The sequence below is a fragment of the Pinus tabuliformis genome, chromosome 9 (assembly GCF_031772625.1).
Source record: "Pinus tabuliformis cultivar Carrire ecotype Pingquan chromosome 9, CPIR1, whole genome shotgun sequence".
Lineage (NCBI taxonomy): Eukaryota > Viridiplantae > Streptophyta > Pinopsida > Pinales > Pinaceae > Pinus > Pinus tabuliformis.
In genome coordinates, this window is record NC_142307.1 from 1,260,971,986 (window position 1) to 1,260,999,347 (window position 27,362).

The window sequence follows — 27,362 nt, forward strand, 5'->3', positions numbered from 1 at the left end:
AAAATGAAACTGACTAACATGCTACTCTTTCTCTTTCTAACCATCATTGTAATTTGTTGAATCTTATCATTAAAGCTTCAAGATAGACTTCAAGAAAGTAGACTTATTTGCAATTGTTGAATTTTAAGATTTGCGACAGAAGTTGCCAAGGAATGAATGGAAACTATCTATATTTTGTTGAAACCTGTGCTACATCTCCATGTTTCTGTTGCTTTATAGAGCCCATGCAGTCTAGCCCCCTGACTTGACATGTATCACTTAGAAAATAAACAAATGGTACCTTCTTTGCTCAAAATAGGTACCTGAAAGGTGAAAATTTGCTCAAAATAGGTACCAGAAACGTCAAAATTTGTTGTAGTGAAGCTCCCAAAAAGCTCCAAAGTACATGTTGAAGCTCCCAACGATTTTGGAACGTTTCCTACCAGCTCCCAAGCTCCCAAGAGCGCGGGAGCGTTGGGTACGTGCTCTCTATTTCCTAGGAGAGGTACCTGTGTTACTATGTGAATTTCCTTCAGATCTGCAATTTTGCTCAATTTCTTCAATGGTTGGCTCTGCAAAAAATTTTAGAGACTAGATCTTACGCTCAAGGGCCTAGATCTAGCTTTATTTTAGCTTTTTTCACTTGATCTCACCTGCACAAATGTATTTACAAATACTCGAAACGCCAAATATATACAAAATATAAAAACCTCAAAACCCCAATTAGCAAAAATAATTTACAAAATTTACAAATATACAAGGGTTTTAAAATAAATTTTGAGAAATAATTTTTTTTGGAGTTTTCTTTCATAAATGGCTAATAATACTTTGGAATTAATGCACACTATAGCCTTAGTGAGGTTAAATCAGCCACATAACTATCCGAATTCCAAACAAGGTTAGTTCATGCCCATAGTTTGTGAACTTGGAGACGAAGGACTGGAGAACCTGCAAACGCTATATATTTTCTCAAGAAATTTTTTTAGACATATGGCGAATCAAATCATCTAAGATAAACCCAAAATCTATCAATAGAATGACTTTATCCCCATCTAATGAAAAACAAATTTTAAAATTTATAAGCACAATATAGGAAAGCTTGTACCCAATAGATACCACAAATCAATGAACACTGAACACCATGAAATGCACCCTAAAGTCTTTATTATGATTCAAATAAACGTTCCCAACAGGACTGTAGTGTTACATCAATTCTTTTGCAACAATTTCTTAGCTAAAAATGGGATGGCTTTTGACAGAAATGACTCTCTAATTTATAGATAAATCTTCCAATTGGAAAAATAACGACTAGTTGGCTTGATCCATGTCAAAATATTCTTGGCCGTTGATAAATCTTTGATGATCTTCTAAACTTAGCCGTTGAAAATATTTATTTTGAGGAATTTTCGAATTTCTCATAAAAAAATTGACTTTGACTTAACCACCAAGGTCCAAGGGTCCAATTTTTCTTGAAATTTCCAATATTCCCTTGGTGGGGGACCTCCAAAAATCAATTCCTTTGAGACCCACAAATTTTTCCACTTGGTGAATTTAATTTCTCTAGACATTTTAATTTTGACTCTAATTAATTAAATTTTTGTGTAAAGCCTTAAATTTAAAATTGTTAACAGGGTATAACCTTTCAGAATATCAAAATTTATCAATTTGATGTTGAGTACCTACCTGGGGTTTCGTGGTTGAAGATGCTTTTGATTTGCCCCCGCTCCCGCTCTCGTTACCAAAAGACCAAAACCTCCCTACCAAATTGGACACAACTTCAGTACACAGCTCCAGAATACGTCATAATTTCAGCACTCTTGCCCCTGTGCCCAAAAGCATCAAGAACAATCAAGACTCAACAATCTTCGGTCAGTTTGTGGCTCTTTGTTGTAAATTCCTTCTCTGTTTTCTCCATTCTCCAAAAGAAAAAATTCCCCCCTCAAAACCCCCTTATAAGCTCCCTTCCACGTCTCCAACTCTCCACCACCCTACCTGTCATCTCCTCGACTCTTCTTCATTACATGCCACCTACAATGTCTCTCTGTCTCCCTTATGTTAAATGAGTGTGTATATATTACGTGAGTCATTGAGGTTGCCGACTTTGTTGCCTCTCTTTTAAGTGAATTGATTTTATTTTATGGTTTTCTTTTATTTAATTTAATATAATGTTTTATGGAATATATTACTTATTTTATTTATAATTCACTTTCTTCTTAACAGATAATTAAATTAAATTATACATCAATTAAATTTAGTTCATAATTTATTATTTTTGTTGTCTATATATATATATCTTTGATTAAGGACTTAATCATATATATATAGATATATATATACGGGTGGTATATATATATACCAAAAGGCCCCATTCGCTATATATATATATATATATATATATTATGGTGAGTTAGAAATTTACTTCGATAATCGATTTATTAACTTAAGCATAGATAGAGTCCAACATTAGCCGATATGTATACTATTGCACTACATGCGGGTCATGTATATGTATCTACCATATGGGTGGCTCGTATGTGTGCTAATATTCACATTCTATTTGTAATTGTAGGTGGGTCATTATTGTGAAGATTCGAGAATTCCACCCGAATCAACTACTGCAGCAACTGATTAAACTTCTCCTATTTGTTAATCACTGAAACAAATTATCTACTGCTTCCTACAACAAATATTGAAGCTAATCCGATGCTACCTAAGCCTCTCTGCAAAATTTGAGACTTAGAGCACATCTGATGCTACCGAAGATCAACCCTCTCTCTTAGTGAGGAATGTGCTCTAGCAATGCCTTCAATCTGAAGCATCACACTGACTTCATAACATCGTCCTCTACGCTATTGATGTCTGACATGCTGTTCACCAACCACTGCGCAAATGTTGCATCTGTACTGCTGCTGACCCTGCCACTGTCAACACTGCATCTGTACTGCAACTCCCTCTGAAATTTTGCATTTGTGCTGCTGCTGGCACTACCACTGCCACTGCCAATTGCCACTGCAATGCAAACTGCTGCTGCTACTGCATCAACAATGGAAAAACATATCAAATTACTGAACTAATTGTGTTCAGTATGATACCATTTGAACGCTGGAACCTGATTGTTGCTAGTTTCTGTGCTGACCCTCTGAATCTACTGCGCTATTGCTGACCTTTGCTCTGTGCCATTTGCACTGCTGCCAACTCTACCTGCGCTGTTCAGTTTTTGGCGCTCCTAGCCACTGCAACTGCCTCTCCGACGCTCCTCGGCATCATCTGACACTAGTCCATCTTGCTACCACAAAACTGGGCTCCTGTAGCAGGTATTGATCCAAGAGGTGGGCTACTCAAGGATCCTTCCCATCTGTAGCTCCTTCGAACTACAACTCCAAATCAACCCACCTCCCTCTTGGACGTATCTCAGCGGTCATGGCGAACTCCTCTTCCTCGATATTCATGGGTGCAACCTTTAGATCGTGCTTCTCATCTTTGTCCTTCTTCCTGAGAGGTCACTGTGTAGCGTAGTGATCCATTTCACTGCAAGCGCTGCATTATCCTCCTCCTCCTTGGGCTTCGACGCACTACTGTTGCTTTCGTCAAGCTTACACTTGACCAAGTCTTTCCTCAGCTCCTCTTGTTTGAGAGCTTCCCACATCTCATCCCAATTTGACAAAGTCGCCCTGCCAGGATACTCTGGACAAAGACTTGCCACTCATTTGAGACAAAATTAAGGGCTAGTCTAACCAACTCTGAGTCTTGAGGTGTAGACCCCATAGCAGATAACTCATCACAGGTCTCCTGAAGCTTCGTGAGGAATGGATCCACATGCTCCCCCTTTTGCATCTGAGAAGATCTCAGCTTCTGCTCCAAGTACATCTTCTGCTGCTCGGAAGATCCCTGATATAGCGTAGACAACACATCCCACATCTCCTTAGCAGTCCCTCTGCTAGCGATGTGACAGACAACATGATCCATCACTCTGTCGAGGATCATCCTTTTTGCCTTTGCCATTTCAACTTGGTATTTCTTCAATGGATCTGCATTTGCAAGCATAACCACCATGTTATCGACATATGTCTTGAGGGCATGTTCATCTAGAAGGAATGACATTCTAGCCTTCCACATGACATAGTTGGATGCTTCGTCCAACCTATCCTGATCCCTCAAGCCATTGGTTGTCATCTATGCCACAAATGTTGAAAATTTCCTCTCTGGTTCTTACTACTGCTACTCAGCCAATAAGAAAACAAACTTCTCGACAGGAAGTCTACTGAGGAAAAGTTCCCTCACTATATTTCTCTTCTCTTCTGACGTTCTTTTGCCCAACAAAACAGCCTGTAGAAAAGATTGCGTCCCACCATCTTCTTCTCATTCTGAGGCTTCAGCACTGCTCCCTTTGCCTAGGAAAAGTTTCGAATTGGGAATCATTACTCTTTGTCGACTCACTCAGAGAGGGACTGCCTCGAAAATCAGCCCTCTGGCTAGGACTGTGCAAACCCTCTGGGGTTTTGAACTGCTGCCTCCTACAACTTTTTCGATCTCCCTCTTTTGTTCAGCGCTAGGTTCTCTGAAACTGTTCTTCTTGCTTCACCTGCACTCCTCTGATACCATGAAATTTCTACAAATCTAGCTCTGATACCATGTGAAGATTTGAGAATCCCACCCAAATAAACTATTTCAGCGACTGATTAAACTTCTCCTATTTGTTAATTACTGAAACAAATTATCTATTGCTTCCTACAACAAATATTGAAGCTAATACAACTGCAACCTTCACTTAATTAATTAATTTGCCCAAAACAAGAACAAAACAATAGAGAAAAATACACACAAGTGACATAGTATTTTTTGGACAAATGTCCCCGGAAAAACCCAATGCGGGAAAACCGGTGTAGCAGCTCTAAGGGTTTTTATATTATTAAGCAATAGTTTCTGAATACAACTCTGGATGCCCTTTTGGCAATCCAGTTACAGAGAAATAAACTGGCAGAAAAACTTAGTGAGATTACCTCACTCTACCCGGCAAGTACTGACTGTTCTGACAGCTGAACCAATTGTCCCCGACTATCTCTGCGCTGGCCCTACGTCAGCCTCAAAAGGCTTTGCGTCAGCTCAACTGGGAAATGTTTTCCCTTTGGAGAGGTTTCCAACCCTCCTGGATTAGAAATATCAACTCCCCCAACAAATTCAGACTTTTGCGCTGAAGACTGCACAACTTCTGCGTGAGCCCCCTTGGCTCAGTGTCAATCTCTGCATGGGCCTTGCTGGCCCAGCGTCAACCCCTCATGGGTTTGTGCTGCATTCTCCTGGTGTCTCTTTGCCTCTCTGTTGCGTATCCTGGGCTCTGGAGAAGATACTCCAACCCAACTATCCCTGCCCATCACTGCAACACCTCACTATCGTAATTCTCTCGACAGCTCCTCTGCTCTGCTTCAGAAAATCAAAGTTCTGAACTCTCTGTGTGTCTTCCAAGTGACCCTCAAGCCTCCTTAAATAATCTCCACATTCATATTCAGTGACCCAGATTAGAAGCTAATCAATGGCTAAGATTATTTCTGCTTGATCCTTATCTTTTTTTAGAAGTTACACCTACAATTTATATTAATACCCTTTAATTATTTTATTTTCCTAAGTTTAGACTTAGGGTCTCTTTTAAAATAATTAATTATTTTAATACAACTGTTTCTAGGTGGAATTTCCCTAATCTCTTTCTGGGTTCTTTGGAATACATGTGCCTAAGCCTCTCTGCAAAATCTAAGACTTAGAGCACATCCGATGTTACTAGAAATCAACAATTACATTCTGGCTTAGGATTTTAATTTAATTTTTGCCAGAAAATTTAATTAATTGACATTCGAGGGGATTAAATATTTTTTCCACCCTCCGATATTTTAGCCATGGCGTCTAAGTATGAGGGACCATGCACTAAAATATCTTTTACTTAAGATTTTTTACAAGCTCAACCCTCAAAGGGGGAACACACGTTCGGCTTAGACCCTCAAATTACATATCCAATTCTACGAGACAATATGATCTAGTAGACCAAGTGATTTGTAATAAAATAATTTAGCCAATTAGCTTAAATTATTTCCAAATCACTTTTACATAAGACTTGACTAGAACACTAGTACTCACATAAGACTTTGACGAAGAATTCCACCCTAGCTTTGGGGTGAGGTTGGAGGGAAAAACACTGCCAACCATCCGTGTTTAGAAACACAAATGAATCAGTGAGACGAAAAACCCCTTGGATGAAATTATCGCCAAAATAATAGGCTTATCTAGGTTGTTACGTACATTCATGGTCTTACTAGTATCATTTATATTAAAAATTTGCAGAATGGGCTTACAATAACATAGTGCTGAGGGCTGGTGATCTCGATCCTTTAACGAAAAATATAGCACACCTGCTTCCTCGAAACTTTGACAAAATGAGTGCAACATCTAGCTCGATATGGAGACACATTGCTTCCATGAAGTAACGTGAGAATCCCAGAATCCTGCATCCAAGAAAACAAAAGTCCATCAAATAGATATCAATTCAAAATCGAAATCATCATGCATACGTAGTCAATTCTGCTGGAATAAAAAAATCTACTCTAACAAACTGAAATATGAAAGACATAATCATAAATGTGTGAAATAAAACTATTTAATGACATGAAATAAAAGGGATAGGGTTAGAGATATTATACAAACGATGCCCCATGGCATTAGATGTCATCGATGTGGATCAATCTCGGGCATCTGCTAACTGACTGGTAGATCAATAGGCTGCTTATCAGATGTCCCTGTCTGAAATTTGACCCTCTTTGGTCGGTACAACTAGTCATCACTGTGGTGCATATCTATATCAAACTGAAACCTATTTATCTTTCTACTTGGAGGAGGGGATGGGTGGTGGAACGAAGAAAAGTGACATACCGACTGGATAAATTCTGACTCAAAATACGGTGGATGACCTTGTGGAACAACCTCTTCACCATTCTCCAACTTCTTTGGAACTTCTACGTGGTACCTTCTTTCTACTTCTCTGTATAATCTAACCATACCACATGTTGTTGTGGGAATAGTGGCATAAGATAAATCCATCTGAATAGACCCACCTAAATCAGCTGCAAACTTTCTGGACAGAAGCATTCCCCACACATTTGGCACATCAATCACTGTTATATCCATGGTGATGATCCTGTATGGGTAATCAGCCAAGGAGACCTGTAGATCTTTAACCACACCAAGGACTTCAACTTTTCTAGAATCCATTGAGCAAATGTTATGGTAAGGTCTAGAAATTCTTAAGTTCAATTGTTCCATGACCTTCTTGGTCATAACATTTGTAGATGCACCAGAATCAAGCATGCAATTGTGAAGGAGATGATCATTAATATCCAATGTCAGAAAGAATGGTTGATGGTCTTCATTGGTCATATAACAGTTTATATCTTTTAACTTAATTTCTTCATCTTTAGGCTGAGTATCAAATTTTTCTTATTGAGAAATGCCTAAAGCTCTGAAGAATGAAGCTCTTTGTGACGGGATCTTCAAAAGTTCTAAGACTGGAACTGACATCTTGATGTTATTAATCCATGCTGCCCAATCCACCTTTAATCCAGACTTATACCTTTCAGAAGGAACTTGCTTATTTTGATTTGGATCTTTACCTTTCCTCTGATAGGTATAACCTTTACTTTTGGCAAGTTCTAGAATTTGTTCCTGAGATGGCTTCTCACCATATGCTTGAGTAATGGGGTCTTTCTCTTCATTGAAGGTATTGATGGCGAAGGCTGAAGAAATCATGTCGGCACATCGACTTTCCTTGGAGTTATCTTGACTTGCATTATTATTCTGTTGGTTTCTACTTTCCTCCAAGATTCTTTTAGCAAAGGCACATGTACTTTCTTCATGGAAACTCTCACAAGGTCTACAGAAAGGAACAGGTTCATCAATCATATTAGCAGACTCAAGTGGTGTAGGAGGCCTTTGATCATTTGGAGGATTTCTTCTTGGCCATGGATTATTGTTGTTACCCCTGTTATTATTATTATTCCTGGGCGACATATTCTGCATTCAGATTCTTTCCATCTGTATTAACTGATTCTGCATCTCGCTTATTTGTATGGCATGTTCAATCTTCATTTCTCTTACTAATCGGGTCAATTCTTTAACTGTTTCTGACTCTTCTTCTTTAACTTCTTTCCCCTTAGACTTGATTTGACCTCTTTCAAACCCTGGGATTTCTGATTTTCCTGAGGCTTTCTTGTCCTTCTCTAATTCTTCAGCTGTGCTTTGGGCAATAGCTAGAGTATTTGGGTGAGCATGTCTTATCTCATATTGAGTTTCAACATGGTAAGCCTCAAGATACTGTTCCAAAACTGTCTTGTCGGGAGGCTTGTAGTCCTGAGTCATATCTTTTAAAAGTTTATTGAATCTTTGGTTAAACTCTTCCACTGTTTCATTCTCTCTTTTCTTAATAGTGTTGAATTCTTTAACCAAATATTTTCCTTCTCTCCTATCCCCATATTTATCTCTGAATGAATCAAGGAGGGTTCTTAAAGAATCAAAGGCATTATCAGCTTTGTCATGAAACCAATCGAGAGCATCATCTTCTAAGGATAGAACAAACAACTTCATTCTGACATCTTCATGGTTGTACGCAGTAGTATGAGCAAATCTTTGGATGAAACTGTTGAATTTCTTTATATGTGCTTCAACATTGATGGCATTATTTCCTTGGAATATTGGCAGCTTGCTCATGGTAGATTCATTTGGTAGGTCATGCAGATACCCTTGGATGTTGGTGAAGTTGCAAGGCCTGTAAAAGTCACCCATGATGTCTTGATTCAGAGGATTGATGAAAAACAAATGGAGATCAGGGAGGGCTTCCTGTCCGAGAAAATTTAGTTGCTCTCTAGAATGTAATTTGTTTAACTGAGCTCTTAGAACCTTTTCAGGATCAAGAGTGGGGTTAACCAAGCTACCGAGATTCCTTCTAGAGTAAGCTCTTGTGAATGGTTGAATAAGTGGAGTTGCCACCCAAACAGGAAACCAACCTAAATGTCCAGGTGCTAAAGGTGGAGGTGAACAAGATGAAAGGATTAGTGAGAGTACAAAGGATAAGGTGATGAAAAGATGAAGAATGATGAAAGGAAAGGTGCCAAAAAATGTTGTGCCGCTTGATGGGCTAACGAATGGCGAAAAGGATTAGAAGATGAGGAAGATTGATGAGAGTGTCATCAAAACCAAGGTCCAATAAAATGGTCCTCGACAACGACGCCAAAAAATGTTGTCACCCAGATTGTACAGGCATCGCGACAATGGCTTAGGGCAGGGGCTGTCACTCTAATCCCCATCCACCCTGTTCTAGCTGTCTCCCAACAATAGGCTATGGGGGATAGTCCCTATGGAAATGATGTGATGGAAAACAAGGTTGGAACCAACTTGTCCGGCAGATACAGTTGAGTAGCCTAGCTACTTGGTAAAATTTAGCAAGATTAAGGATTCAATTATATTTAGAATTGAGACCAGTGCCTTATGGAGTCAAACTTTCTTGCTTGTTACAAATTAGAGCCAAGTAACTGGTTGGACAACTGTTGCTTATATGATGAACTAATCTATATGAAGTGCAAATCTTAAGATCTAGGTGAAATGCAAGGATCTTGGCTAATTTTAGATTATATGCCTAATCTAGATGAAACCTTTCTCTTAATTGTTTTGAGAAACAATCTTCAGAGTAGGTTGTGGGATGGAAGCCAACAGGAAGCCAATTATCCATGTTTACAAACACAGATAATTTGGTGAGGTTAAAAAACTCCCTAGAGTGAAATCCATTGAGAAGAATAATAGGCTTACCTAGGTGTTGTTACATGGCTTAATATTCATAGTAGAATCATTTTTATATTATAAAAGCAGAATTTGGGATTACAACGATGACATTGACTCAATTTTTTTTATTCCACTGCTATATGCTCTGCTTCTTGGACTGTTGCCATGTACATGGTCAACAGGACCCAGAAGTTAAAGATCTTGACTACTATCACTAATGCACTACCACTATTATATGGAAAAAGGCACGAAGATCCTGACACATTTCTCTTTGAATTTGAAGTGATATGTTGTGGACGTGATCATGTAAAGGAAGAGCAAAGGATGAAACTATTCCCTTTGAGATTAAATATTAAGCGATGAATTGGTTCATTAACTCAAGGGAGATTCAATAAGGTATTGAAAGGAAATGAAACAAGCATTTCCAGAGAAATGCTAACATTATCGTTTAACAATGGATCCAAAGGAAGACATCCTGAAACTAAATTAAGAACAGGATGAAAGCCTAGAAATTTCCTAGAAAATATTCAATACATCTTTGGAAAGTGCCCTCAGGACAGTTATAGTGAGAAGACTATTGAAAGAGTCTTCCTCACCAGTATGAGAGTTGACTTTTGCATGTGGTTAGACATTATGTCTTGTGGAAATGTGGCAACAAGTCTGTTAGATGATATTGCCATGCTTTTTGTGTTGGTTGCTGCATTGTTATCTCTGTAATGTAGGCTATTTTAATTTCATTTTCATCATAAAACTGCTGTTTAACGAACATTTCACAAGATTCCGTGAAAACAGATATTTATAATCTGGAAATCTATGCATAGGTAAAATACTTTTATTGCATTCTTTGAATTGATTTATATGAAACATCAGTAGTGGCATGATGCTCTTGGCAGGCCCAGCTTTGGATTATGATATTTAGCTATGTGGGTAACTATTTCTGGACACACTATTTCTTCACAGTTCTTGGAGCATCATACACATTTCCATCATGGAGAATGAACAATGTAAGGTTTATTCTCCCTTCCGCATAAAAAATTGCTATTTAATGAGCTTTTTTTATCTGATTGTCTACCTTGATTGTCATTTGTTAAATGTTCTTAGGGATGATTTTGTCTCCAAAATGGCTTTCAACACGAACAGTTTGCGTACAGATACTGGAAGAAGAAATGAATTATGCAGCTTCTAATATGTGACTGAAATAAGAGCATATCTTGTGACTTGAATTGGAGCATTGGCATATCCAAAACATGTCTCAAGGATTTATGGCATTAAAATTTTGTCTAGATTTAGTGCATTGGATTGCTAAATTGTGATTTACAAGACTGTAATTGTTACAATACCCTCTGATATGCTACAATGTTTTTGTAGGTTCCTCATACAACTTTTCTGCTGGCACATGCATGCTTTTTGTTCTACCACATTACATCCAATATCACCCTTCGACGGCTACGACATGCTATTTCAGAATTACCAAGCTTTATTCAGTTTTTCGTACAGGCTTTTTGGATATTTGCACTTTCATATTTCATAGCATTTTTAGAAACCTTTGCCATTGCAAACGTAAGTTTCTTTGGGTTTCTAATCAACCTTCAAATTTTATGTTTTGCATAGAAAGACAGCTGGAAGATTACTTTTATATTTGTTTATGTTTACTTGAAAGGAAACCAGGAAAACATTTTTCTTTTATTTTTCCAAATACTGGTCGCCTTTTTGGATTTCAGTAGCATTTTTTGTGCAGAAGTGTTTGTGATTATTCAGCTATAATTGGATTATGTTTTAATTTGAAAATTTGCTTACTAGGCCGATGTCATTAAATGCCAAGGTTTGTGATAGACATATTGTTGGCATGTTATCATATTTTATCTTGACTTGTGGGTCCAGTGGTTATAACTTATAACCCACATTGGTGATTATTAGGTGGTTTTTGTGGTCCCACATTGGCAGCGAATTAGGTGGGTTTTGTGTTCCCACCTTTATGGGTTTTGGGGCAACTAACTGAACCCTGCTGCTATATATATTTGAGGCTTGGGGATAGAAACTCTACTCTCTACCATAAACTCTCGATAACATGAGAGCTTATGGTTGAGTGTGGAGTTTTCTACCTTGTGAAGGTTTCTTGACATTTTGGTGTTCTTGTACTTGTAATTATGTGACTATCTTTATTTTGTCATTTGTTTATTATTGATTCTTGTGTTTATTAGGAATGAAGTCTAACATGGTATCAAAGCATGTTATTCTAAGATAGTTGTCCATGACTTGTATATGAGATTAACAATGAGCAAATATGAGATTGATGGCCTTGGAAATTCTACCTGAACAGCACGATACAGAGAAGTTGCTCTATCAACTAAGGGAAAAGAATAGTGCAGTAGGCCAAACCTACTAATCATCATCTATAAATTTGGGGATCACAAGCTAGCACATAAATACCATCATCTTGTATGTCCAAAGTTGAAGGAAAAAATGCCCTTTGTGAGATATGAATAGATTGGACTTTCCATTGATATACCTTCCAAATTTCATCAACTGATGCTCTGATAACAATTTCTGGGCATGTTCTTCAAACAAAATAACTAACCCAACTGGAAACAAACAAATTCCAACACACGTTACAGTAAACATCTAGACTGGTTATGATTTCAGGTGCAGAATTTGCTAATGATACATCTTTGGGGATGACTTTGAATTGATTTGAGTAACAATGCTTGATGTAAACTATGAATGGGGATTTTATAAATAAATATGATTGGCCCTACCCTATGTTGCCAGGAAACGTGGGTTCGGGGACGGGAACGGGTGCGGGGACGGGGACGAGTACGTCATTTTTCGAAACAGGGTGCATGGGTTCGTCGAGGGTATATATATATATATATATATATATATATTTTATAAATTATAATATATATGAATTTGTATATTTTTCAACTTTAAACAAGAAAACTAAAATATTTATGATTTAAACTTTAAATATTTAAACATGCACATCATTGAACATTCAACATTCACAATGAAATTTCAAAATTTCTAGTTAGATATCAAGTGCAAATTGGAGTTTACATATTAATAAGAATCATGATATATGTCCATCGTCATACTACATTCAAAATTTGTCTTAAGGCATCTCCAAACAAGAACTGGGAAATTTTAAAATACTAAAATAAAAGTATCTAATAGTGAACAATGGCTTCCTCAAGCGATGTCATCAACATCACTCAGATCTTTAGTTAGCATGCTCTCGAGGTAGGGATCACTCTCATCTTGAGGCTCTTTCTCATCCATAGCAATTAGAGGTAGCTCAATAAGGCCATCTGGTTGTATCTCCTCATCCACACACATAGCATCGTTTGTGTATTGGTCCCATCTCTTGAAAGGACCCTCGTATCCAGGGTCTTTTCGAGATATGAGACGAAGTGTGCTATGAACGTACACTAAGTTCTCTGCCTTCTTTGAGCCCAACATATTTCTCTTTACTAAATGGATAAAGGCATAAGTACTCCAATTCCTCTCGCAAGATGAAGAACTAGCTACCTAGAATATTAGGGGAAGCCCATTAAATTAATTAAAAAATAAAATATAAAAACTAAAATGAACCCCAAAGAACCCAAAAGAACCTGATTTTGGGGTTCCAAGTACCCATCATCAGGGTTCTCCATACCCGTCAAGACAAAAGAACCCAATTTTTTTTAATGAAGAACCTGGTTCTTCATAGAAGAACCCGGTTCTTATGGGTTCTTCTCAGAAGCACCCAAACCCGAATCCGGTACTTGGGGACGAGAACCTGGGACGTGTTCAAGAACCCCACCCCCGGGTTCGCGAACCCATGCAACGTAGGCCCTACCTTATGAGTTGCTAAGTAGGGATCAACTGTATATGGACATGTTCAAGCATTCAGCAAGCAGGACAGTCATTTAAAGAAAAGAAAATGAACAGCCCATGAATTATTGTAACTCCACAACTTTGTTTACATTTCTTTCTCACATTCTCTATATTCCATCCAGAGCCTAGAAAGGGTTTGTCCTAGTTTTGATGCTTTAAAATTGACCCCCAAATGCTTGGCCCTCCTCCACAAGCAGGCGATGTTACCTGTAGCAAATGCTGCGTTTGTTTCTCCGCCAAAATGCTGGAAAAACCCCCAGAACACTTCCCTGGACTCCACCTCAAGTTTCAGCCCCTAACTCCCTTCACTCCTCGACCTCCAAGCGGGCCTCCTCCAAGAACTACGCAGTCCTTATGCTGTTGCTGCCAATCCTCTCCACAAACTCGCACTCCCTGTTGCTGGTATGAATTGGTATAGGTAGGATTCCCTCGTTGTGCTGGCACTCAAAGTCCATCGAAGCAAGGGTTGAGATCTATGCTCGGAGACACTTGTGTCCCAAACAACACTGCAAACTTGGCTTCAGCTCAAGCATGCTATGTCAAAGACACATTTTCTGAATAGATGAATGAATGCCCAAAATGAGTGCCTCTTGCTCTAGTTTTCAAAGAGCCTCCAAGATGCCCATGTGGGCCTATAGCTCGACTTTCCCCACCAACTTCACTCCAATGAGAGTATCTTCCACATGTGCGCTGTAATTCTCCATGAGGTGGTCGCCATGCTCCACTAGAGCAGCAATATTTCCCTTCCTTCCTAATGTTTGGGCCCCACTTAATCCCAAAATCCATGTGGGACCGTTGAACCCACATCTCCTAAGTGCAAACATGAAATAAGACAGAATTGGGCAAGATTGATGTTTCCCTTGGCAATATTGCTAAGTGGGAATATCACACAAAGGAATAGAAAAACAAATTGTGTTGCCTGAATATGATATGTTAGATGAACTGAAAAATGTTTGCATCAAAACTCCTTTGTTACAAGCTATAAGGGAAACACCAATATTTGCAAAGACAATTAGGGAATTGAGCAATAAAAAACCAGGAAGAAAAAGAAAAGAAGTTAAAAAAAATCATTGATTTGGAAAAATTGCAGATGTTATGATGGGAAAACCAACAGTTTAGAAATATCTAGATCTAGGTCTAAGTTGCACGAAACGGGGAAATGGGTACAAGTTTTCGAAATGGGCATGAGTACGAAACGTGACCCCCCCAAATTTTGGAAACAGGGAAACACAATATCTATATATATATTAGGACATTTAAGAAATATGTGCAATCATAAAGCATATATGATACATTCTAATTTATTACATTATGATTAAATTGTCAATTGTCAATGCATAAACTATAAGTCTCTAAATTTAAATCAAATTTACTCATGAATGATCACATAATGAAAATAGCAATATCCAAAATCAGCCACGAGAAAGTTCTAATTTCCTGTCTCTTGATTGATTGGGAGTCTCCTTCTACATAGTCGAACGACCATAGTGCTCTTGATTAAATACAAGTTCCAGACCTTAGTACCCTACGTGCTCTTGATTATTGGGAGTCTTCCTTGCATAGAGGGCTTGGTTCGCTTGATTAAATACAAGTTCCATACCCTAGTACATGACAAAATCCAATGAAAACATTGCAATCCCCCCAATCCTGAAATCCTAAAAAATAGATAAGTCTGCTGGATTTTGAGTGAGATCTAAAATTCTACTTTCTCCATATGAAATCCAATAAGGGTGAAACCACTCTCAAACATCCTGAGTAATTTCATGGTAATGTTAAAAATTTAAGTAAAATGATGAAAATGAAAAATAAAGGAGAATGTCACTTTTACTTTAAGAATTTAACATTACCATGAATTGCATATCAACACTAGGGCCATAGCCTTGAATTTATAACTTGAGAGGCATCTAGAAGCATCCAAAAGATATTTTAGTTGCCCAATAAAAAATTAGAAGCGAAAAAATAAAAAATAAAATACAAGAAAAAGTCAGGTTAGAAGAGGAAACTCCGTCGTACGGCCTGGAAACTCATTTATGGCCATACTAGCCACGTTTCCTCCTCGAGAAACGGGCCAGTGTGGCTGGAAACGCGTTTCCAGGTCGTACGGTATGAGTTTCCTCGTTTCCGTTTCGTTTCCGTCCACAAACGGACTCTTCTCCAACATTTCCTGCAACTTTGATCTAGGTAGTCCCATTGTAAAAACACACATTAATGGTGCCGAGATTCCAAACACATTGATCGATTTAGGAGCAATTATCAATATCATGAGTAAACAAACTATGGATCAATTAAAACTTTCTAATCTTCAATGCACACCAACATTACTACAGTTAGCAGATATATCTGTTATCAAACCTGATGGTGTATTAGAAGATGTATTTGTCTCCTTAGATTCTTGGGAATATCCTATTGATTTTATGATTTTAACTCCCAAGAATAATTTAGGAGGACACCCATTGATTCGAGGCAAACCATGGTTAGCTACAACTGATGCTTTTATAAGTTGTAGATCTGGTGATATGTTTATTTCTGTTAAAATTGGCAGCTAGGGCCAAACTCCATGTGGGTCATCTTATTAATGGAAACTGTTATTTTTCTTGGATCCCTCTCATCGAGAGGTGTAGGATTGATCGAAAGATCATTCGATTCCGATAAATATTCATGGAGATATGAATTTATTTGTGTTATGGGACAATTCGTCAAGGTCGGCCAGCAACCAAATAAACCCCACTTGTGCTCAATGTTTTAGTATAAATAGAGGTGGCCTTCAAGTCATTACAACACACTTGGGATCTCTTCCTCTCTACTTGTCTTTGGGTTTTAGTAGGAGGAGAGATCCTAAGGGATAACGCTACCGTAATCCAGAGGGTAGAAACCAGAACTGCCGAGAAAAGCCGGAACTGTCGAGAATAGCCGGAATTACTAGAATTGTCGGGAATTGCCGAAACTGCTGGGAATTGCTAGAACTGTCAGGAAAAACCGGAACTACAAGAACTGCCAAGAAGAGTCGGAATTGCCGGGAACTGTCGGAATTGCCAGGAAAAGTTGGAACTGCTGGAATTGCCGGGAAAAGTTGGAACTGCTGGAACAGCCAGGAACGCTGACACAGAGGGCAGAAGCCGGAACTGCCGGGAAAAGCTGGAACTGCTGGGAATAGCTAGAACTGTTGGGAACAGCCAGAATTGCCGGAACTACCGGAATAGGTGGGAAAGCTGACGCAGAGGGCAGAAGCCGGAACTGCTGGGAACAACCGGAATTGCCAGAACTGCCGGGAACAACTGGAATTGCCGGAATTGCCGGGAACAACTGGAATTGTTGGAATTGTCGGAACTGCTGGGAACTACCGGAACAACCAGAACATTTGTCTCCGAAGGAGAGTAGCATGCAAGGGACAACTAACTAACATTGGGACAATTGTATGGTACTTAGCAACAAATACACCAAGCATGGAATGTTACAGCTAGCATGCAAGGGACAACTAGCATGCAACAACAAGCATGCTAAGGACAACAAGCATGCTAGGGACAACAAGCAAGCAAGGGACAACAAGCAAGCAAGATGCAGCCAACACATAGGTCAGTATGGCAACATGGTGCAGCAATGGCACATAATGCAATACAGTGATGGGTACAATCATGATTAATGAAGCGTGATGAGATGCAACATAGTGATGATGGGTGCAACATGGTGCAGCGCGGTGAGGTGCAGCATGATGACGAAATGCAACACAACGATAGGTGGAGTCACCTTGGAGAATCAGTTGAAGGAGCATGTCTTCAAATGATCTCATGTATCATCTTCTTAGAGATGATCTATGCTCTTATCTAGATAAGTCAAAGTGTTGACTTCTGTTGTAAATGTACTATCTCTCTCTCTCTTTTTGCTGAACTACTGAAGAACATATAAGAAGAATTGATCAAGGGTTTCCCCACATTGGGGTTTGTCCCTAGCTAGCGCCACATCTTGTATCCTCTTGTCTTGGCTTGTCTTCTGCAATTTATGTTTATGTTATATTTGCAGTTTACGTTAATGCTGATGTGATTCCTAATCTGGAAAAGATATTGAGCTAACTGTGAAAATTGAAATAAATTGCTCTAAGCATAGAACATACCTAAAATTAACAATTTCTGATGGAAGCTCTACTAAGAAATTCACACTATATCCTCCTGCAAAAACAATAGAAGTAGAAAGTGAAGTTTGGATAGATGATGATAATGAAGATTTTGATATACAACCAATATTTGCTACTTCGCAAATAGGTCAAGAGGATCAAATTTTAAATCTGATGAATAATAATGATTCTTCCTCATATTGTGAATAAGAGCAAAATTTTCAAGAACAATGGAATGTTGAATATTTACCATCTCATCAAATGGCTTTACATTCTATGGAAAATTTTTAGCAATTCTTTAATATAAATCTTTCCAGGAAAAACTTTGAATATTAATGATAATCTGGAAGAATCCCAAAAGAAAGAATTGATAAAGATGTTACAATAACATTCCTCTACTTATGCATGGGAATACACTGATATGAAAGGAAATGCTCCTAATACTTGTATGCATCATATCTATATTGAAGAAAATGCAAGACCAGTTCGACAACCCCAAAGGAGGATGAATACAAATCTAAGAGAAATTGTTAAAGAGGAGTTACAAAAACCATTGAATGTGAATTTCATTATGTTAGTTTTTGGTAGCATCGGATGTGCTCTAGCCATGAAAATTGGTGGAGAGGCTAAGGCACATGAGTTCTAAAGAACCCAGAAACCGTTTGGTGAAATTCCACCCGGATTGTATTTTATTAAAATAATTAATATTTTTAATAGGGTTCCTAAGTCTAAACTTAGGAAAATTAAAGTATTAATGGGTATTAATCAAAATATGAGTGAGAATGTTCTAGAAAGCGGATCAAGTCAAGTTTTTAATCTTAGCCGTTGATTAGAGACTTAATCTCGACTGTTGGAGTCTCAACGAAAAAAGTATAAGAAGGAGGCTTGGGGTTCATTTAGAAATACACACAGAGAGAACGAATTGATCTAGAGTTCGAAATTTTGGGGCTAGGAAGTGAAGAAGTTCGAACTAAGTGATCATTCTACAGCAGAGGGGCAGGGATAGTTCGGGAATACTGGGCAGAGAGGCGGAGAGCCACTAGTGGAGGCAGTGCAACACTTAGAGGGACTGATGTTGGGCCAGTCTGGGCCCACGCAGGTTTGACGCTGAACCAGGGAGAGCCAACGCAAAGGAGAAGCTGCCCTCACGTAGAAATCCAGAATTTTGCAGAGGAGCTGTCGAAACAGGCAGGGAAGGTTGACGCAGAAGCTCTAGGAGGCAGAAGAGATAACGCAGAGTTGACGCAGAGCCTGTGAGGCTGACGTAGGGCCAACGTAGAGATAATCGGGGTTAGCCAGTTCTACTGCCGGATCAGCCGGAAACTGCCGAACTATTGCTTAATAATATAAAACCCTCAGAGTTGCTGCACCGGTTTTCCCGCCTTGGGTTTTTTCGGGGATTATTTTGTCCAAAAATAATGGTATCCTATGTATCTTGTTCTTTGCTTAGTTTCTTGTTTCATGTAATCAAATTAAATTGGTGCTCATTGTAGAAGTAATTTACTTAAGTATTTTTCAGAAAATAACTTGATAATGTACATTAAAATCAAGTAGGAGAAGTAAATTTAGGTTTGCGACAGTTGGTGTTCCTTGAGGATAGGAATCTTCACATGGTATCAGAGCATTGATTTTGAGACAGGAAGAGCAGATCCAACGCTGAGCAGAGAGGCCAATTGCTGCATTTGGCAACAATTCGAATCCCCTTGAAGGGATTGCGCAGTCCTTGTTGGGAAAGCAGAGATTCCGAGGAAATCTCTCTTTGAGAGAGTCGACGGAGAGGTATGATTTCCGGTTCGTGAGCTTGCAGAGGCAGAAGGAGTGACACAGAGCCTTAACGCAGTGCTTGAAGGGCACAGTTTTTGCTGGGGCAGAAATTCGTCGGCAAAGAGCGAAGACACATAGAAAGGGAATTTTCTCCTCAGAGGACTTTTCTAGCCAAAAGTTCAAATTTTTCACTTGCCAGGTAGCAGACTAGTGCTGCGAAGTGACTAGAGGAGTCAATTCGACAGTTTGGGTGAGATGGCATCACATGGGCTCAGAGATCAGGACATGTTGGAATGAGCTTCCAACTATGTCATATGGAAGACTAGAATCTTAGCTGTTTTGGAGTACGATCTCGAAGATTATGTTAAGAGTGTTGTGGCTGTTCCCATGGACAATGATCAGAAGAAGAAATACAAGGCCGAGCAAGCAAAGGAAAAAAGGTACATACTCGATGGAGTTCGAGATCATGTGGTCTCACATTTGCAGGGCAAAGATACGGCTCGAGAAATGTGGGAAGCGTTGTCTTCACTATATGAAGGTTCTTTCGAACAATGGAAGATGTACGTAGAACAAAAGTTGCAGCGGACATTGATGCAGAAGGGAGAAGGGGTTAACTCCTATCTTCAACGTCTTCAGGACACCAGAGACCAACTTCCTGTAGTGGGGTCTACTCTTTAGTCAACCGCGATGGTAAGGACGACCCTGAATGGATTCTCAGATGAATGGAAAGTCTTCATCCAAAGTATATTGGGTGGGGAAAGACTACCTTCATGGGAGGAGATGTGGGCAACCCTTCAACAGGAAGAATTAAGGAGGGATCTGGTTAAGGTCAACCTCAATGGCAGCAGTGGGAGTGACATGAAGACTAAGGAGGAGGAGAATGCAACTCTAGCATCAAAGGGACAGTAGAAGCAAAAGTAGAAGGACATTTCGAAGGTGAAATGTTTCAGATGTGGTGAGATGGACCACTTTTCATCCTAGAGTCCTTTGAACCAAAAGGATAAGGATGAGAAACATGATCCTAAGGCTGCTCCAACAAAAATTGATGAAGATGAGTTTTCCATGAGTGCCCACGCATCTCCAGGAGGGAAATGGGGCGATATAGAACTGTAGTCGGGAGGACTACATGTGGGCAAGATCCTTGAGGAACCCACCTCTTGGATCAATTCCTTGCTATGGGAGCTCGAGATTCAGTAGTAGCGAGATGGACTTAGTGTCAGATGATGCAGTGGGTTGGTTGGAGAGACAGATGCAGTAGCCTGAGACCAGAGACTGATCAACGTAGAGCAAGGTTGGCAGCAATGCAGATGGCACAAGTGCAGAAGTCAGGAGTAGCGTAGAAGATTTAGAGGGTCAGAGACTAGTAGCAGTCAGATTCCAACATTCACATGATATTATACTGAACACAGTTAGTTCAGAAATTTGGGATGCTTTTCTGTTGTTGAGCAACAACAATTGGAAAATGGCGCAGTGTAGAGCTAGCAGTGGCAGTGGCAGTGGCAGTGTCATGGGAAGCAGTACAGTAGTAGCAACAACACAATGTTGGTGGCAGCGACAGTGCGGAAAGGAGATGCTTCAGAAGCAGACTAGCATGCAATTGGACATTGTTGCAAGAGCACATTACTCCCTAAGAGGGAGTGTTAGTTTTTGGTAGCATCGGATGTGCTCTAGCCATGAAAATTGGTGAAGAGGCTAAGGCATATGAGTTCTGAAGGACCCATAAATTGTTTGGTGAAATTCCACCTGGATTGTATTTTATTAAATTAATCAATATTTTTAATGGGGTTCCTAAGTCTAAACTTAGGAAAGTTAAAGTATTAATGGGTATTAATCAAAATATGGGTGAGAATGTTCTAGAAAGCAGATCAAGTCCAGTTTTTAATCTTAGATAAGACTTAATCTCAGTCGTTGAAGTCTCAATGAGAAAATTATAAGAAGGCTTGGGGTTCATTTAGAAATACACATGGAGAGAACGAATTGATCTAGAGTTCAAAATTTCTGGGGCTAGGAAGCTGAGAAGTTTAAACTAAGGGATCATTCTGTAGTAGAGGGGCAGGGATAGTTCGGGAATCCTGGGCTGAGAGGCGGAGAGCCACTAGTGGAGGCGGTGCAACACCTAAAGGGACTAATGCTTGGCCAGTCTAGGCCCACGCAAGCTTGACACTGAACTAGGGAGAGCTAGCACAGAGGTGAAGTTGCCCTCACTTAGAAATCTGGAATTTTGCCAGGGAGCTACTGGAATAGCCACGGAAGGTTGACGCAGAAGGTCCAGGAGGCAGAAGAGACAACACAGAGTTGACGCAGAGCCTGTAAGGCTGATGCAGTGCCTACGCAGAGCTAGCGCAGAGATAGTCGGGGTTAGCCAGTTCTACTGTCGGATCAGTCGGAAACGGCTAGGTGAAGTGAGGTAATCTCACTTAGTTTTCCGCCATTATATTTTTCTCCGTAACTGGATTGCCGGGAGGCATCCAAAATTGTATTCAAAACTACTGCTTAATAATATAAAACCCTCAGAGCTGCTGCATCGATTTTCCCGCATTGGGTTTTTCTGGTTACTATTTTGTCCAAAAATAACGATGTCCTGTGTATCTTGTTCTTTGCTTAGTTTCTTGTTTCATGTAATCAAATTAAATTGGTGTAGGTTGCAAAAGTAATTTACTTCAGTACTATTCAAAAATAACTTGATAATGTATACTAAAATCAAGTAGGAGAAGTAAATTTAGTTTTGCTGTAGTAGGGGTTCCTTGAGTGTAGGAATTTTCACAATTTACCCAATATCAGATAGCTAGTGGGTCTCACCATTAGTGATTGTTCCAAAGAAAAATGGAAAATGGAGAGTATGCATCGATTATAGGGAATTGAATAAAGCTACCTTGAAAGATCATTTTCCTCTTCCCTTTATAGATCAAGTCCTTGATACATTGGTAGGGAAACAATATTTTTCATTATTGGATGGTTTTAGTGGATATAACCAAATCCAGATAGCCCCAGAAGATCAAGACAAAACAACGTTTACTTGTCCATGGGTAACTTATACTTACCGAGTACTTCCTTTTGGATTATGTAATGCACCTGCAACATTCTAAATGGTAGTTCTAGGCATTTTTTCTAATCTAATTCATGATTGTCTGGAAGTTTACATGGATGATTTTACTGTTTATCGTAATTCTTTTGAGGAAGCTCTTGAAAATTTAGAAAAAGTTCTCGTTAGATGTAAAGAAACAAATCTTTCATTAAGCCATGAAAAATGTTTTATGATGTTCACTGAGGGAATCGTTTTAGGCCACTGTTACCACTCAAACCAGCAGGGGACCTAAAGGGGTTCCTAAGTGGGACACTGCTAGGTTAAGGGCAACTGTGGAGGCTTAACCCACTGTCACCACAGCTAAGTCTCCTTGTTCTTTACAGACTTTCATTGATGGGAGGAGTCCCAATAGTATAGGGATCACTTTATAACGTAGATGTCAATGGATGCGTGAGAAGTGACTTTGAAAACCCTTTCCCAAGGATGGAATGAAAAATGGAACTTGCTTGCTCTTTGAGCAAGGGACTTGGTCAACCAGGGGTAAGGGGTTTAGATTGGAGGGTTGAGGGAGAAGGAATAGGCTTATCAAGGAGTTTCTCGATCCCTATAATCGTTGGAAACTTGGACTCCCAAATGGTCTTTGACAAATAGTCTTTATTGAGAAGTGGGATCACACGGGGCCAAGTGGACCCGGCCTAGGTTCGGGGATGGAATGTAACAACCAATGATGTTCCTATCCCGGACAAAGTGAGGGGAAAGGACCAATCAAGAATATTCACTTTAAAAGGTTGAATTGATCCTATTAGTGTCTAGCCTTGGGGATGCCTAGGCAAGATTCGATCCTAGAGCTAGGGCGTGGGATTCCCAGAGATTCCATCGTCAGAATGGCCTCAAATTTGGAGGAGAGGGGGGGACCCACCAGCACAATAGCCTAGAGGAGATCGAAATTTTTCCTTGGGCCAATTGCCGGGAAATTGATGCCCTAGGTGACCTAATGGGGCTAGACTTGGGGAAGAAGGGGAAAATGGTTAAAAAGGGGGTTGGAATGATCACCCTTTTATGGGATTAGTGCCTAGTTCACTTGGGGATATGGAGTCTGTTGTTGCACAGATTGCCACGACAACGCTCAGACCGGGGGCTGTCACCTTGATCCCCGATCCCTCCGTTTAAGCCGTCTCTCAAGGCTAAGGGGGGTAGACCCTATGGGATGAATGTAAACCAACTGTGGACCAGTTGGGTTGGGAGACATAGCAAGGCAATTTAGCACTTGATTGATTTAGAAATTAATGTACCAGTGCCTTATGAAGTTAATGATTCAATGATTATTTCTTAAATGTTGCAAAAATATAAACCATATAAAACAATCATTTATCATCAAAAACCCAAGCAATGCAAGATAATTGATAAACGCTCAATGCTTTACAATTTTCCAGCAATTAAACTTCAAGAAAAATCAGATGCTTTAAATGATCATAAAATTTAAATGCTGACTAGTTACCACTTTCACATAGCTAATTTCAAAATAAACATTAAGTGCGTTTAACTAGAGAAATGGAACATAGAGACACCAAATATGAAATTTTCAATTTTTTGTAAGCCTTTTTTCAAAATATTTTATAATTTTTATATTTTATATAAATAAAACAAATTAAACTAAACTAAACTAAATGAAACTCAAAATTATTAAAATTAAATCCTAAAAACCCATTAAAATCTAAAAATTAAAACCTTTTTTTATTTTTATTTTGTTTTTATTTTTTTTGATATTTTTAAAATCAAACTTAAAAAAATAAAATCTAAATTTAAATCTAAATCTAAAAACTAAAACTAAAACTAAGATTTAATAAATCTAAACAAAATGAAAATTTACATCTAATATATACAACAAAATGAAAATTTATAATAAAAATCTAAATCCTAAATAAATAAAAAATCAAAATGCAAAGGGAAATCAAATCTAACCTTTCTAAACTAAAGTTTAATTTTAAAACTAAGACTTAAACTAAATAAAATCAAAAGTAAACACTAAAAACTTTTTATGCTTTTTGGGTCTTTTTTATTTTTTTTATGATTTTTTATAGTTCTAAATTAAAAATTAAAAATCAAATATAATCTAAAATTAACAAAATCTAACTCTAAGTCAGAAAAATCAAAACAAAAAAATAAACTAAAGATTAAATCCTAACTAAAAGAAAATAAAATTTAAAATAAATAAAGCTAATTAAATTGTAGAATCTAAAATAAAATTTAAATGTAATGCCAATCTAAACTAAGAAACAAAAATACAAATGAAATATTTAACTAAACGGCCTACCAAAGATTGAAAGGAAATCGTAAATTTTTTAATTTTATTTTATTTAATATTTTTTTTTTATGCTTTTAAATTAACACATGCTATAAAAAAAAAAAGACGCTAACCTAGCTTACGTTACTTAAGCATATCGGTTTTTTAATTTTTTTTGCTGAGTATGCAAGCTTGGACGACATGAAGAAAATGCGCAGGGAGTAGCTACCCAAGGCAGCGGATCGGGCGGCAGAAGGATTTCACGCAGGAGAAAGGCAGTGAAAGGGGACAAGGCATAATGGAAACATGGGTTAAGGGTTTCAATTTTTTTTTTTTTTTTGCAGGTTGACCATACGAAGGAAATCACATGGAGCGCTGGAATTGCGTGGGGAGAATAGCTTAGCGTAGGAAGCTCCAGCGTGAAGATGGCTAGTGGATAGGAGATAATGGATGCCACGGATAATAAAAAGAAGAAATCGAATGCTTGTTTGGTTTACTGTTTTGTTGTTTTGTTGTGCGGGTGAACGCAGGTGGAGGTAAGAACTTGTGGAAATGAAACTTAGTCCTGGCAGTACGCAGAGAAAGGATAGCCGTGGGAAAATGCAGGTAGCTTGCTGGACAACAATGGCAGAAAATGACTAGGCAGCTCGCGGAAAGGTTTGCAAATCTGGATAGCATAAAAAAAATTTGAGATTTTCTGTCAGAAAATAAAAATCGACCATGGGTAGCAGAGAAACTGAAACTGTTAGACCTTTCCTGCTTCAAATTGCATTATGGGAACTCTCATTGCCGATGGAAAACCTTGAAGAAATTTTTAAATCTATACTTGCAACCTGCAATGGAAAAACAAAAAACCCAGAAGTAAAATGTGCCAGAAACAAAATTAAAAACCCTAAAATCAGCTAAAAATTTACAATATTTACAGATTTTCGACTCTTAAGCAGCGAGATTTGTCAATAATCCACAATAATATTTTCAGAATTTTAAACTTAATGTGAGATACTTCAGAAAACCCTTATTGCATTCATAAGAAAAATACAAATGATAAGCCCGAAATTAAAACTGGCTGGGCTCTTTCAGAAAACGCAATCTGGGAGTTGGCTGGTTCAGCCGAGAATTTCCCCTAACGCTCGGTAAACTCAAAACTAAGATTTCCTGCACAGCTTAAAATCAACCATTAATATAGAGGGAAAAAAAATAGTGAAATCAAGATCAAATGGAGATACCTGCCATTATATTTCAGAATCTAAACTATCATTCAAACCCCAGAGATCAGACAAGATACCTGTGCCTGAATCAATCTTCATCAAGTTATTATCAATGATTGAAAATAAAATTATGTAGAAAAATTAAAAGATCTTACAACATTTCCAGAAGAGTAACACCAACAAGATTTTCAACCCCAAAGTCTTTCTTTATTGCACAAAAAAGTGACTACAAGAGAGCTTTCTTCAATAGCAGACTCTCAAATCCAATCTGATCTCAAATGACCCCTAACACCCTATTTAAATGAAAAATTCCCAACGGCTAGTTCAAGTGATCCATGTCAAACTAATCTCGACCGTCGATGAGGATCAAGATTTCTTTTAATCTCATCCGTTGAATTTTTAAATGCATTTTAATATATTAAAAAATCAAAATTCTGCATTTATTTACTCAAAAATTTGACTTATTATTATTTTATTATTATTTTTTATTAGACCGGGGGCTGTCACCTTGATCCCCGATCCCTCCATTTAAGCTGTCTCCTGAGGCTAAGGGGGGTAGACCCTATGGGATGAATGTAAACCAACTGTGGACCAGTTGGGTTGGTAGACACAGTAAGGCAATTTAGCACTTGATTGATTTAGAAATTAATGTACCAATGCCTTATGAAGTTAATGATTAAATAATTATTTCTTAAATGTTGCAGAAATATAAACCATATAAAACAATCATCTATCATCAAAAACCCAAGCAATCCCAGATAATCGATAAACGCTCAATGCTTTACAATTTTCCAGCAATTAAATTTCAAGAAAAATCAGATGCTTTAAATGATCATAAAATTTAAATGCTGACCAGTGACCACTTTCACATAGCTAATTTCAAAATAAACATTAATTGCGTTTAACTATAGAGAAATGGAACATAGAGACACCAAATATGAAATTTTCAATTTTTTGTAAGCCTTTTTTCAAAATATTTTATAATTTTTATATTTTATATAAATAAAACAAATTAAACTAAACTAAACTAAATGAAACTCAAAATTATTAAAATTAAATCCTAAAAACCCATTAAAATCTAAAATTTAAAACTTTTTATGGTTTATTTTTTTATTTTAATTTTTTGATATTTTTAAAATCAAACTTGAAAAAAAAAAATTTTAAATCTAAATTTAAATCTAAATCTAAAAATTAAAACTAAAACTAAGATTTAATAAATCTAAACAAAATGAAAATTAACAACTAATATATACAACAAAATGAAAATTTATAATAAAAATCTAAATCCTAAATAAATAAAAAATC

At 38.0% G+C, this 27,362-nt stretch overlaps 1 protein-coding gene across 1 annotated transcript in view; it reads left to right on the forward strand.

Moving 5' to 3' along the window:
* CPI1 (cyclopropyl isomerase) overlaps positions 1 to 27,362 on the forward strand; it is a 301,987-nt gene that overhangs the window by 229,421 nt on the left and 45,204 nt on the right. The window contains exons 6-7 of the mRNA XM_089439988.1: positions 10,686 to 10,796; positions 11,161 to 11,352. Of these exons, the coding sequence (XP_089296114.1) occupies positions 10,686 to 10,796; positions 11,161 to 11,352 (303 nt within the window). The remainder of the gene's footprint in view (positions 1 to 10,685; positions 10,797 to 11,160; positions 11,353 to 27,362) is intronic.